At 35.2% G+C, this 15,136-nt stretch overlaps 1 protein-coding gene across 1 annotated transcript in view; it reads left to right on the top strand.

The window, feature by feature from the left end:
- The first annotated feature begins 441 nt into the window (after positions 1-441).
- hydin (HYDIN axonemal central pair apparatus protein) overlaps positions 442-15,136 on the top strand; it is a 68,782-nt gene continuing 54,087 nt past the window's right edge. Inside the window, exons 1-11 of the mRNA XM_055032106.1 lie at positions 442-522; positions 1,322-1,429; positions 2,812-2,934; positions 5,454-5,573; positions 5,879-6,013; positions 6,647-6,846; positions 7,056-7,180; positions 11,433-11,634; positions 11,797-11,980; positions 12,794-12,893; positions 14,805-14,923. Of these exons, the coding sequence (XP_054888081.1) occupies positions 1,349-1,429; positions 2,812-2,934; positions 5,454-5,573; positions 5,879-6,013; positions 6,647-6,846; positions 7,056-7,180; positions 11,433-11,634; positions 11,797-11,980; positions 12,794-12,893; positions 14,805-14,923 (1,389 nt within the window). The 5' untranslated portion in view covers positions 442-522; positions 1,322-1,348. The remainder of the gene's footprint in view (positions 523-1,321; positions 1,430-2,811; positions 2,935-5,453; positions 5,574-5,878; positions 6,014-6,646; positions 6,847-7,055; positions 7,181-11,432; positions 11,635-11,796; positions 11,981-12,793; positions 12,894-14,804; positions 14,924-15,136) is intronic.

Genomic DNA, 15,136 nt, shown 5'->3' with positions numbered 1-15,136 from the left:
CTGCTTTGTATTTATGTGTCATGTACTGTAATATTTTTATTACACTTGAATATAGCAAGGATGGCAAAGAAGAAACTTCGATCAAAGAAAAACAATGATGTTGATTGAAATTCTGCAGATTTAGCCATCAGATAATAGATGCAGTTAGTTGTATCTGACATCTCTGGAATATTATTTGTCCAAAAAAGAAAAGACGAGTTCCCCTGTGGAGTAGTATTGAAAGTAGAAATTAATACCGCTATCAAACCAAAGTATGAATTGGTGTCTGTATTGTAGTGTAGTAGTGTTTTTTAGATACCCATTTTATTCTTGTGCGAACTTGCCTCTGTCAATATGGCGAACGTCCTGACGTATGTCTTCTACTGAACGACGACGCCATAGAAACAGCTTGAAACTCTACCAGCCAATCGGGAAGCAGTTTACTGGACGTTCGGCAAACATCGTTGCTATTGATACAGACTAAACCCAACATCAATTTCAGCTGGCGTGTTTTTTCGTAAAAATGAAGTTTCTTACACGGTGGTAAGAGTTTGTTGAAATTATTTCTTTTGTTGGCACACATTTTTTTTGTATGTGTTGGTATCATGCTGATTTCACGTTGTTTCGTTGAAAAATGTTCGAGAAGTTTGCGTGTGGTGGTGAACAACTCGATTTAAGTCAACTTTCGTTACAGTTGGCACAAGAGGACCACAACAAACAGTTTGCCTTTCTGTATATTTAAAAAAATAGCACATTTTTATGCACTTTTTTTTGGCAGAACGCTAAACTTTTCTGTTGATAAAAAAGCTTAAATTTTCTGCTAGTAGCTTATTTCAATATTACGTTCTTACGTTACATTAGCACAGCAAAGACGTTTTTTTTCTTTTTTTTTTTTGCTTAATTCGGAAAATATTTACAGCACTTGTGACTCAGCCTATATAGTTTGAAGCTATAATTTTACGAACAAATGTCGCTTACAGCCGAAATTAAAAACAATCCCTTGTATTAATCAAATTAATAATACAATAATTTGTATGGTATTACAAATAATTGTATTTGTAATATATAGGCGTATATATTACACCCCTATAACTTACACTGCTTATTGTGTGACTCGCACTGTCTACACAAGGCAACAAATATACAGTTTTCCAGCTCTGAAGAGGTAGTAGACAGAGACTTATATTTTAAGGTCTGTGGTTGGGAGAGTGGCTAATTATTTTCTGTCCTGTTAACTTCTCTGGAGAGTCTCTGCTGCTGATTAGCTGGAATTCATCTTGCTATGTGTTACAAATTGTTTTGCAAGAATTGAATAACATACACCACTTTTTTTTTTTTGCAGGTGATTGTGCTACAGAATTCACTCAAAATGAAAGCAGTTCAGCTTCAGCAGTTGACCTCTAAACTTCGCAAACAGAAAGTCGTGGTAAAGGACGACAAGCCGCGACGGGTGAGCAGATCCTGCTGTTTCTGTGTGTTTTATTTGCCAACAGCAACATCAAAAGTTAAAAACACTGCAGATATTTGAGTAGGGTTTTCCTGATGAGTTCTCATGCTCACTGTAATCAGTGACCTGCATTTTGGATATTGTCCAATGCTTTTAAAGAACCTTCTTCAAATGACCAATTGCCCTAATAATTAGTTTGGCTCCTTATAGAAAACAAAAATCAATCCTTGATTGCAGTGGCAATTTTATGCCTGTGTTTTATCCTGCCTCTTTTATGAATGCTCTCAGATTGACTTGAGATCCATATTCAGCTAAACATATGTGTCTCTGTGTATTCAGATTTTCAGGTAGTTAAATGGCTAAAGCTGTTTTAGCATCTGACTGGATGTGGTTGGTTGGAACAAATTATGTCGTATTTTATCTTTGCCCTCACGTCACAACTTAATAGCCTTTTGAGATGTTGAGCCTCTAATGAATGCTAAAGAAAACAGTTTATTAGGAGCAAGTTGGTAAATGAACAACTGTCACTGCCAATTAAGGGTCCAACCAGATTGGTGGCAATGGCATAATTAGGAAGTGCCATACTTCCATTGTTGCAAAAGATGTTAATGGTGTATATAAAAAGTACAATTCAGGAAATTTACAGTGTAGTTTTAAGTACAAAATAATACAGTCAAACTGAATTAATGTACCTTGAAAAGTCTGGTTAGATGTATTGAGTCATTCACTTTCATGCGTTCACTTCTACCAAGCAAGTGGAAAAGCAGGAAAAAACCTTCAATAGAACCCAGGTTGGTATTATTGGCTGTCTGCTGTGAGCAGCTTAGGGTTGAGAGAACTGAAAAAAGACAGAAGAGAAAGAAAACACAGTTAGGGAAGCAAAGCTCTATCAATGGCACCATCTATAAAAGAGACTACAAATTCAAAAGTACTGAACTGAAGTAATTTAATATATTATTTATACAACTTTTGGGTAACACCCTCTGTTAATTTTGTGGAATAAATTAAATTTCCACTCAAACATATTGTTTAACTCCTTGCCTTCCTTCTCTAAAGCAGCTTAATTGCTTCTGAATAGTGTTTTCTGAATCCAAACCTGTCGGTTGTTAAATATTGCATTTATCATAAGACTTCCTGCTACATTATTAATGCAGCTGAAATTCCTTTTTGACCTACCCCTGAAATGGGCTAAGTGCAGTTAGATGTTTCTTTGTCTCTGGCACACTGATAAGGAGGACTCATCAGATTGTGTAGCTTAGGTTTTAACCACAAAATATGGTTGATTGCTCTCACCAAACTAAGCTTTCTTCATTACTGATGTTTGATCTGACATTAAAGAGACAGCTAGTGCAGACTGGATAATAGACCCTGTTGTTTGATTACAGATGACGCCATCAGTTTTTAAACAAGAAATGATGCAGTCCTCAGAGGAGCGCCTGAATAACATCACAGAGGTTCATCTACCCCTCAGGCTCGAGACTCCAGAACGCTACACCACTCATTGCACGGTAGATGTCAGCTAATGTTGTCCTTCCTCCAGACCTTTTTAGTAATAATATACGAGATAAATCAGTTGTAATGATTTGAGATGACACATGAACAGTCGGTTCTAAGATTGGATTAATAAAAAGCTTGAATTTTGTGCTATTAAAACATTTTAAATGACAATCCTAACAATGAAATACTTAAAAACATGTTGTATGAAAGGTTTCTCATTATTCTTTTAGTGAATAGAGTCCATCAGTGTGCAATGTAGTCTTAGTACAATTACAACTGTTCCTTAAACAGCACAACATAGCTTATTACAGTTAATCTAAATTAACTGTAATTTAGAGGTTGGTCAGATGAGCGAGGAATAATGACTTGTGAGCGAGGAAAAGCATTAAAAGAAGAAGCAGTCAAAAGACTGAAGAGGTTTAGAGCTCATATGGGAGAATCTGTTGACAGGATACCTGTTAATCTTGTAGTCCATAAATCTACTATTGGTGGAAGCGTGGCAAGAAGAAAGCCATTAGTGAAATAAAGCCACGAAAAGCTCATTTCCAAGTTGCTAACAAGCCATGTTGATAACACAGCACACATGTGGACAAAGTGATCTGGTCTGATCACTGGGCTGCACCATTTTGGATTAATGGCAAAATAATATATCTGACAAATGAGTAGCAATGCACATTGGCCTGAACACACCATACCCATAGTGAGGAGCAGTTCTTTGGACAGCACTTCACTGTGGGTTTGGTGTCCTGATACTTTTATCATAGCAGAAACTGGGAAACTACAGAGTTGATATTGGGCCTGATACTTTCCAGCCGGAAAACAACTCTAAACATACAGCCAGAACAACAGTAAAATTGTTTAGATCAATTCATATTCATGTGTTAGAATAATCCAATCCAAGCTCTGACCTACATATGAAAATAATCTTTCACAGGACATGAAAATTGATGTTTGCAGAACGCTCTCCATCCAGTCAGCAGCTGCTACCTGACAAGAGTACTTTGCTGTCAAAAGTTCATTTAAGGCATTTAAAATTAATAAACACCTCCTCAGCAAATTAAAAAAATTTGCATCTCACCTTGTATGCTTTTCTGTTGACTTGTTAAATATGCAAATCTGAAAATGACAAATCTCCAATATGGACCACTTATCCTGCAGTGATAAATGAAAGTCATGTTGAGTATACACCAAATAGGTCAGAACAGAAGTAATTTAGATTAACTGTAATAAGCTATGTTGTGCTATACATAGCTTGTAAGATTTAAAGACGTTTAAATAAGGCAGTGCTATTTTTAGATTTTTTCTGCTTAATGTCTGAATCTTGGGAACTGCTTTTCTGCTATCCATCATTCAGTCTTGAGAACTAAGCAAGGAACAGAGAAATTACACAATGAAAAACACATTTGTTTTGCCACACTCTATACAGTATTCTGTATTTTAAAGCTTCATTGAATGTTAAGTGTAATAATTTTTTATTTACTTTTATCAGTATGAATGTCCTATAGTTATTGACTAACCACCTAGAGATGGTCACAATGGGGAAGAAAAAGAGAAACCTGACATTTCAAAAAAGGCCCAACTATTAAGCACTTATTACGGTTTAGCTATTTCTTTTTGTTCGTTTATTATCATAGTAAGTTAATCACCTGCTTGCATCAATATAGTTTCAGCTTGGTGACTACTCTGCTTTTAAAAAATAATTAAATGCAACTTTTAAAAAATAATTTCTGGTCTTCACTTAGAATGTTTATGTAACACCAGTATGATGCAGTTACGATGGATGATACAGCATATATGCCATTGCTGAGATTGCTCCTTTATAGAGCAGCAGTTAATATGTTCTGCAGAAACAGAATACTAAATGTATTAATGTAGTGATGCAATTCCTTGTAAAAGTAACTATACACTTTAAAATATTTTCCCACTCATTCACAATACAACCACTAACTTCATATTTTATATGATGGATCAAAAGATAGTAGTGTGTATTTATGAAGTGGAAAGTTGCAAACCTTGCGGTTTGTGCTGCCATTATTTCAAAGAAATGATTGGTTAACCAGCTTCATTACCTAAATATGACAAAATAATGTCAGTCAGTTGCTGTTTTCTTTGTTCTTAATAATGCTGTTTGTTCACTAATGTTTTCTAATAAGCCTTTTGGGCCTTAATAGGACAGCTGCATTTACATTGAGATAAAGTAAAAGACCTGTGGACTCTAAATAATATTTACTTTGTTGCATGGTACTTACATAGGGATATCAATCTACAAACTACTTTACTTATGCCACCTTTTGGGTTTCCTAGTTCATAAAAAGAAATGTGGAAAACATTATTTTCCTTTTTCTTCACAAATGAGTGCCAATTTGTGCCAATTTATGTGGCCTATCACATAAAATATTAATGCAAAGGCTTGAAGTTTATGGGTGAACTGTTTCAAAATGTGGAATGGTTTAAGGTGTATAAATTATTTTGCAAGACGCTGCTTCAGAAGGAGTTCTTTAGAAATATCCATGCATGTGTGTTTTTTCAGCTGCCCCCAATAAAACTGGACCGTACGATTTTCCAGCCTTACCCATCAGAGCTGGTCTTCCAGAACTTTATACCCTTAGAAACCTACAGTTTGCCTCTGCTACTTCTCAACAATGACCAGGTTTGTTGAAATGAAACTCTGAATGGTTCAAATAAATATGATTGAAATCAATATATGGATAAGCGAGTCTTTCAATCATAACATATTTGGGGATAAATGGACAAAAAACATGTACTTTTTTAGACATGTCCAAGCAAAAATAAACATGTTGTGTCTTATTGTAGCAGTGTTGTGTGCAAGTAATGGCAAATAACTGCAAAAGGTCATGGTGGATTGAAACAGATGTGTACAAGCAGGAGTCAATATTAGTACTCTGAGAATTCTACTTTGTTTCAGCTGTTTCAGCAATTGTTGTTTTGTTTAAGGTTGCACACCCTGTGAAGTTGGAGCAGGGTATTTCAGAACAGTTTTATGTGGCCGGTCCAGAGAATGGAAGAAGCAAAATAGCACCAGGAATGACTGCCAGTTTTATGGTATTCTTCACCCCACAGGAGAGCAAGGTGCTATTCCTAATAATATTCATTACAAAATTTATGAAGCAGAAAATCTTATGTAGATAAAATATTGTGCTTCTAGGAGGATGTATTTGAATTTAGAAAACATTTTCTTAGAGAGTTATGGGGTAGTTGTTTGAGGAGTCTTGCTGTCAAGTGTTGAAATATAATTTCACCGTTATAGTTACTATGTTATTTTTTAACAGTTATCAGAATGATCTTTTTATATGATGATGATGTCCAGACTTTGAGTTTAGTGGTAAGACTTAGGAATCACATTTCTTTATCTGTGGTACTTGTGACTTCCTTGTAAGCTCAATTTTATCATCATAGCAAAGTCTGTTTCATTTTTACTGAGGAGTACACTGTTATTTAATGCCATATGTGTGTTATTAAAAATTGTAATTCAGTCTAGTTGGATTGTTGGGATTTGGTGTTCAGATAAGTCTAGTTTTATTTATCTATATAAAAAAATCTTTAAGTGGGTCATAACTGATGTAAAAGTTTTTTATTTGAGTAAAATGTAAAATTATATAAACTAATTGTGTCTATATTTTTTGCGAGAAAAAATCAACAACTCAGTTATTCATTAGTTTGTCTTTTTAATTTTTGTGCTGTCTGTTTTTTGTCTCAATTTAGGACTACAGCCACAGACTGATTTGTGTTTCTCCAAGCGAATGCTTTGAGATTCCAATTCGTGCCATTGGGCCCCGTGCCATACTTGACTTTAAAGATGAGATTCATTTACCTTCTTGTGTAGTGAAAGCATCCACAGAGAAAACTCACTTTGTTTGCAACGTAGGCAACTGTAAGACCAATTTCAAGTTGCACACAAAAAGGTTAGAAACTAGTACAACATGGCATGATTTCAAATGAGATATTTCTCATACGTTTTATATTCAAAACAGATGTGAATAAAACTGTTCAAAATGAAAAATAAATTGTTTAGAAAATCTGCAGGAGCTGCAGTGTCCAGAAACATTGTATAAGATTACAATAATCACAGATTTATCTCTCACTTGTTCATGGCCGATTTTGTTGTTGATAGGCCTTTTTCAGTGACACCCTCTTCTGATATAATCCATGTTGGAGAAAGCGTCCGAGTGACTGTGGTTTTCCAGCCCATGAAAGTTGGACAGTTCCAGGAAGACCTCATCCTGCAGTACGACACTGGTGAGACTCATTTAAGCTTATTATCAAAATATCCATTATTTCCAAATATTTTCCTTTACCTATTCTTTTGAAGTCAACCTTGGTAAAATTGAAAATATTCCAAATTGCAATTCAGTGGAAAATATAGAAATTCAAGGGAATGAACTTGAAACAAACAACTATATTCAAGCACAAATATGTGTAAAGTCCAATAAATTCTGGTTAATTCAGGTGAAATGCTTCCAATGCTAAATTTTGCAATATGAACCAAAAAAAAACTTTAATTTTGAGAACATTATAGTGATTTCATTGTTACTGAACTTATTGGTGTTATTTCATCTAAAAGAAAATCCTTGCACAATGTAAGAGTTGAACTAAATGAGAGGCAGCACACTTTCAGAGATTTTTATGCATTTATTTGAGAGACTGTGAAACTTATGTCTACATCTAATGACACAAATTGAGACTAGAAATATAGTTTTCACCTTACATAAAATAGAACTGGAAAGGAGAAAATATATTTGCTGTAGTTATAGAGATAATCAACTTAAGATTCTGAGACCAGCAATGAGCCTAAAGCAAAATAAAGTTGCTGCACACTATCAACGCACCAACACAGATTCACAATAAGAGGAGTGGCTATAATTTCTTTACTGCATGTCAGATTTGTTAGATGTGCTTTTGGTTTTATTTCCTGTTTTTATGTCACACCATCTTCACAGCCTTGCTAATAGATTCCCTAAAGTTATTAACTCACCGCATATGTTCAACGGATAGCCATGAGTACAAAATGTATTGTTTTGTCTGCATTACTGGCATGGATCTTGGTTCCTGTTCTACCTTCTGCCTACTCTTTTAGACACCTCCTAATGGACTGTTTTTCATCATAGAAAGCATTAGAGCTGCTAAAACATCAAAATCACATAAGGATAGTTTCTGTATCAATATGTTTTGACTCCATCAGTACAGATTGTATTTTGCAATAAAATCAACAAATTTATTATGAGATAAAAGCATTGATTGAAATTTTAATCATTGCTTCAATCAACAATTATTACATGTAAATCAAGTTTATTTGTCTTGCTGTCTTTGAGCAACAACCCAGAGCCTGAGCTCCATAAGAAGTAGTCCTGTTTTTGGAAAAGGGTCATGGCTCGACTGTAGAAATGAATGAAATATAAATGGATGTCATTTCAAAGACTTTGTGACATAGAAAGATGTAAACATAAGTATGTTTGTGTGAAATGTTTTGTCTTGTGTGTGTTTTCTTGAATGAAAGACCTTTGACCTCTCTGCCAAGTAATGTAAAAGCTTGGTTTAAGAGTTGTGTACAAACTTATGTCTGAAGTAAGAATTTTTTTTTCCTAAGGAACAGCAACCGTTCATCTGCTAGCTAAATGCTGGGTGCTAAAAATAGTGACTTCAAAACATAAACAGATTAGGGACTGGGATAAATAAGCTCTAGTTCTGACCCAGGCTGGTCACATAAATCTCTTTGAAAGCTATTTTCAGACTTACTGAATCCTGTGATGTTTTATGCATGCCAAAAAGAAAAAAAATAGTTTAATCATGTTAACTATGTATCATCAAGGTAGACATATTTCTTCTTTTAATAACCATACGTGTGTGAAATACTGCTAATCCTTTTTCATTTGATGGGGGATAGATTCTTCTTCTAGCTTTTATTTTTGCATATTTTAAGTTTGATAACATTTCCTTACACTAAAGTATGAATTGAAAGTATAATGTCACTTCAAATTTTAAGTTGTTGAAGCCGAAAACATCCAAATTAGTTTCCAAATTGAAACGTGGTCAGGACAAAATGTACAAAGTGGTGAAATGACCAGCACCTGAACAAAGCAAAAAAAAAAATAAATTGCACAGTTCATCTATGTCGCTTTGCATGAACACTGGGACATTCTGCGTCATATCTGCTGCTTTCTATTCAAAGCCAGTGCAGGTTTAAAAATATTACAGCTTCTTTTGCTGTTTCATTTTTTATTCTGGGATGTTTTAAAATCTTTGTTGTTTCTTGAAAACATCGGACTTTTTCGGTGCTACTGATTTTAAGCACAAGATGGACAGCGCTTAGGGATTGCTGAAGCATTTACTTTGACAGGTCTGCAGCACTGATGGGACTCAGATGGTTGTTTGCAAGCACAGCAAACAACTTAAGAAAAGGCAGCACACACAAACAAAACACGGGCGTTCAGAATCAAGCATGTGTGGATAGTTGTACTCTCTCACAAACCTCCTGCGGCATCTGCAGTAATCAATGTATTGAGGGAACTGATGAGCCCTGCTGCTGTGTTCTCAAAGAAATTATGAGGAAAGAAAGCCAGCAGGAGGAGAATGGGGTAAGAGATGTCCGTGATGAAAGCTGAGCAATAAGCGGTAGCTCTCCCTGCCTGTCAGCTCCTGTCATAACATCACAGTCCTGTGAGATAATTGCTTTTCTCTCTGTATCCCACAATTCTAGTTTCTCTTCCTTTCATTTCCTTCCATCATTCATCGTCCACCTCATGCTTTTTTTTTTTGCTTCTATCAATTGATGATATCTCAACAATTAACAGATATTTCTGCAGAAGTGTGGTAATTAGATGCAAACTAGAACACGCTTTATGTATTTACTTTTAATTGCAAGCAGATTTTACTACGGTAATTGACATTTATCTAAATCAAATATACATTATCTAACAAAAACGTTATTCATTGTTCGCTTTCTAAATATTTTATTTCAGAGCATCTCTACAAGTCGGTTATAGAAACTTTTTTCAGATTCTAGACACCTATCATTCCTTATAAAATCTAGCAAAAGATGGATTGGATTCTTTTCTTTATCTTTTTTGAGCACAGCTTTAAACCTTAATAGATTTTCTAATTCAAACGTTCACCCTTTTTGAAGGATTTTCAATTTTAGTGGTTGATCACTGTCTTTTATTATGTATTTTTCTGAAACAGCCAGCTGCCTCAGATATCAGGGCCTCATTTTTTTTGAGTGACACTTGTCTTAATTTGTGGTTTTAGTTATTTACATTCAAGAAAATCTCAGAATGGTTGAGCTTTCTTTTCCCTTTTAAGAAGCAAAATGTTAAATGATTAATTGAAATGAAATTGTGGAAAAGAGCTCATTTAGATAAATAAATGCTATGAAAAAGGCAATAAAAGAAGTTGCTTATACTTACTGCTGGGATTTAAAAAAAGTATTTCTTTCTTTGATCTTATGATTCAAATTGTTTGCTGGCTTAAGATAACTACAAGGAAAATAAAACGTAACTCCCTCGATTAATGAAGATCATTAATGAAAGAATATGGTGACTGCCTGCAGAACAATGGCTTTTATGTTCATTGAGGTGGGACAAATAGAAATAGCTGAGTCTGATATTGAATTTGAAAGGCCACGCTAAGATATAATTAGATTTTTCAATATGTGTTGAAATGGCAATTATATTTGATTCATGATAATTCTACTCATAATAATATGAATGTAAATCTGCAGTCATTCAATAAATTAGAATACAAGCCTATGTATGTTTAGGCTTGTCAGATTAAACATACATTTTGAAAATATGCTTTTGTTGTCATAAAGTGTCAACAGTCATAAAGTGACTGTTGACACTTTATGACAACAGTCATAAATATTCATAAAGTCATATTCACAACTCGTCAAAGTGTTACCAATATGTTAATTGTAGTGGAAATTTTAACAAGAGACGTACACCAAACAAGGACTAAAAGAAAATTATTTTTCCTTCATGCGTAAATTGTATTGTCTCTGATTTGAATGTAAACAAAGAGTTACTAAATTTACATGGCTCCTTGTTCTTGGTGGCTTTATACAAAACCTGATTTTGCATTTTTTTTCCTGGTTGTTGCTTTAATCAAGGAGAAACTCAAAAATTAACTTGGTTCACTCAACAACAGCTAACAACAAAAAAGTGTATTCTGTCCAAATAAATGATATAATACTCTATCCTTAGCTGCTAGTCATTTAGTAGATTTAACTTCATTTGATGCTTCTTGTATATGCCGTTCTCCGACACATTTGGTGAACAGTTTCCGCAGGTCGTTGCTTTTATTTCTTGCATACAGTCTTTTTTTTTAAAACGCGTAATGAAATTAAACAATCTTATTTGTTTTGTAAAGTGAAAATGGTAAAAATCACTCCTTTTCACCCTCTCTTATCAAGCTGATGAAACAAAAAAGATAAAAGCACTGGTTTCACCACTTAAACTTTTAACACGGTTGCTTGTTTTCTATGTCTTTCTCTCAGGTGAAGAAGTCCTCATCAGTTTGTTTGGGACTTCAGAGGAACTGAACATCTGTCTTCAACCTGAGCCTGCAAATCTGAAGAAGACTTATATCTCCTTGACCAGCGCTCATACAGTATCACTCACCAACTGCAGTGACATTACTCTTAAGTACCATTGGACAGCGTCGCCACGTCAGGCAAAAGATGACCTGTCCTCATTCAGGTTTGGATTAGAAAAAGCATAAAATGCACACAGTCAAGTTTTCTTACTGGATTCATTTTCTGTATGTCAGCAGATTTTTGCTCTTCTCATGAGCCAGTTTTTCCACTTTGGCCCACCTTACTTACACTTTGTATTCCTTTTCACCTTCTGTCCACTCTCCAGGGAGAACTCTGGGCTTCAGCAGGAGGAGGAGAAAAAGGAGGAAAATACTATTCAGTGTGAGTCTGACCCCACAGCGATCCATCAACCCCCACTGCTGTCCCAAAGCCAGCAGGAGAGCAAAAGCCATGCTGCAGAGGCCTGCCCTTCTACACTTTCACTCAATGGCATAACATTGGAGCCAGTGGTGTGTTTGGATTTTCACTTCTTCACTATAGTATCCTTTCATTCTTTTTTTATTGAACCACTAATTGTTTTAACTATACAGCTTACGGTACATAAGCTTTACAGTTGATGCATTGCAGTCAGGAAAGTACCATTCTCCAGACAACTGTCAAACCAACTTGTCTTTAGGACTGCCAGTGATAGAGGAATGATTTGCCACTCCAGCGAACACTTTTGTAGTGCTTTAGGGTTCAGCAGTGACTTGTCCAGCACTATTGAATGCCATGTTTAGCATTATTGCACACAGGGATGTTCGTCTTGGATACATCAGCTTAGTCATGGAAACTCATTCCCATGAAGCTCTCTACACTGTCCTTGAGCTAATCTAAAGGCCTTGTGAAGTTTGTAGTTATTGATTCTGCAAAAAGTTGGCCAACCCTGCATACTTTGCGCATTAGCATCAGTCAACCCCAGTTTGTGATTTTATGTGACCTCCAGCTTTGTAGCATAGTTGCTGTGTGTGTGTATGTGTGTGAAGGGAGTGGATGTGGTGGGAGCAGGGTCGAGTGTGCGTTTATATATTTCAAGCACGTTTGAGAGAACTTTCCCAGAATGCCTGGGAAAGATTGGTGAAAAAAGAGTGTAGTTTAGTCAATACACAAATTTTGGTAAGATATTTTGGAAAAATAGTAGTGAACACACAGTTTTTTAAACTCCTAACACATATACACACAGTTCTTGGTATGTCAAGTTCAGGACCAGTAATAGGCATCACTATTTTCTGTTTTACAACTGGATCATAATTTCGCTAAATTAATGATATTTTTTGCTTCAGATGGGAGAGCTTTGGCCTAACACTACAGCAAGCTTCCTCATTGTCTTCAAGCCAGAGGAGGCAAAAGTTTACCAACACACTGTTTATTGTGATGTCACAGGTTAGTAGATACGACTTTAGCTTTTTGCTAGTTTTGGAATAGAATAATGAAATTGCAATATACCTAATTACATTTAGTGTTTTATATCTTCATATTTCTGTATTTGTTTATGTTAGTAGTTTGTATATTAGTTGACTGTATGTTGAAGGGTTTAGGTAACATACATGTGGCAGAAGGTGTGATCAGGAATTATTCTGAAATTTGTCCAGAAAGTTGAATGTAGGAATCATGTAACATCTTGCTTAATATTATATCTGAAGACAGAAAACAGTGAGATTTGCTGGTTTGTTTTTGTTTAAGCTATATGAGATGTAGAAATAGTTGGCATAAATTGAAATTGAATATTTAGAAATATGGTGAAAAGATCAAGAACTCTGGAAATTATTATTTTATAATAAATACAATTTCTTTCATGATGAAAGCAATCTTCAAACAGTAATAAATAAATCTTTTGGTTTGATGGTTCTTCACCACCTTGAAGCTGGCTGTTTTTTTTTTTTTTTAACAACCTGAGGCTCTGCTCACATCCCTCCTGCTCTGTAAATTGATAGCTTTAGTTTTCTCATAAAAGATTCCCCTTTCCCCCTGGGAGTCTGTGCTGACAAAGGTTAGACAGACAAAACTTAGTCTCGGTAACAAACTGCAAGTTTGGCTGTAAACAGAGTATCCTTCATATCTCCTTCCCTCTCCCAGTCAGCAGAACACAATTCACTCATTTGTGTATATGTTTTATTGATTGAAGGAGTTATTTGTGCTTGTTCTTGTTATTATTCATATTATTTTACTTCATGGGGCAACAGTACTACTTCAGATGTATTTCACACAGTAATGTTAAATTTGTCCAACATGAAAACAAGGAAAACCAGCTTCATTCCCAGAGCATCAGCCTAAGTGCAATATTAGTGGCACTGAAAAGCAGTTGACAACTTTGCATGTGGCCTTCTTTTGTCTCCTTTGAGCCGGATTCCAAATTTCCATAAATTTCCATGGCAAGTGAGGATCTGACCAACTAATATGACATTTGTTCTGTAAAGCATTTTGACCTAGAAAATAATGATGCAAAACAAGCCTCTATACGCATAAACAAAAGCCTATCACTGACACCAATGTTGATTTACGTTTTAATATTTTCGGAATTATGTATTCTGTCTTATTTAGAAACCTGATATTTGAGAACTAACACCAGATCTAGATAGTTTCACAAATTGACTACTTGAATACTTGTTTGCTTGTCCTTGTTGTCTCATTGCTGTCTTCGTTCCCTTTCTTGTCACAAGATTATCCCATATGTTGACTCATCATTTTGCTTGTAGGACACACTGAATTTTTGTTGTTGTTGATGGTGTCATTCTAACCCTTAGCCAGGCCTGGTGCTTGCTAGGCAGTGTTGAGTTTATTGCAACTTTCCTTACCACAACTGAATCTCTTCACATGAAGTTTTTGATTGTCTGAAGACAATTATTCAGCCACAATATTTTAGGCTCCAGTTTCCTGCTTGTGAGGCCATTTTTATGCAAAGTAATGATGCCTTCACACTTTCTTTGGAGATAACCATTGCTAACACAATGAGACAGTGAATAAAATTACATCTGGCCCCTCTTCTGTAGCAGTCTGTCTGCTGATTATAGTGATTTCAGCTGGGCTCGTACAGAGCTGCATCTATGTTAATGATCTAATAAAAAAATAATAAAATTAACTGACCATCATGAGAAAAAATACAAATACTACAGGAGTAGAAAATCAACATCAGTGCAAACATATTTCAGAGTTTGTAAAACGCACCATCTGCATCAGTGCCCAAACTCTTGGTAGTGACTGCCAACTACCTTCAGCCTTTAAACTTTCTATTTTTTACACAGAAAAAAATAGAAATGTAATTGTCACTGTCAATGTCCTACTGTCTCCGTTTAGGCAAGGAATCACCATTACCCCTTCGAATCAAAGGTCAAGGCCTTGGACCAAAACTCAAGCTCAACTATAACTTGATGGACATAAGAAATGTCTTTATAGGTGACAAAGATCATTATGAGGTAACAACTAGAAGAGCAAGTTAGAACCATCAAAGTTGCTGTTAACGTGAACATGTCATGCTTTTACAATCCCAATTCTAATGAAGTTTGGATGTTGTGTAAAGCACAAATAAAACAGAATATGATGGTCTACAAATCCTTTTCAAACTAAATTTGATTTATTTCACTACAAGGTCAATCTGTTTAAGGTTCAAATGTATTATCTTTGTTTTG

The sequence above is a fragment of the Poeciliopsis prolifica genome, unplaced genomic scaffold (assembly GCF_027474105.1).
Source record: "Poeciliopsis prolifica strain line A6 unplaced genomic scaffold, Auburn_PproV2 SCAFFOLD001, whole genome shotgun sequence".
NCBI classification, from domain to species: domain Eukaryota; kingdom Metazoa; phylum Chordata; class Actinopteri; order Cyprinodontiformes; family Poeciliidae; genus Poeciliopsis; species Poeciliopsis prolifica.
The sequence above is the reverse complement of the archived record's forward strand: the minus strand, read 5'-3'. Positions and strand labels throughout refer to the sequence as shown.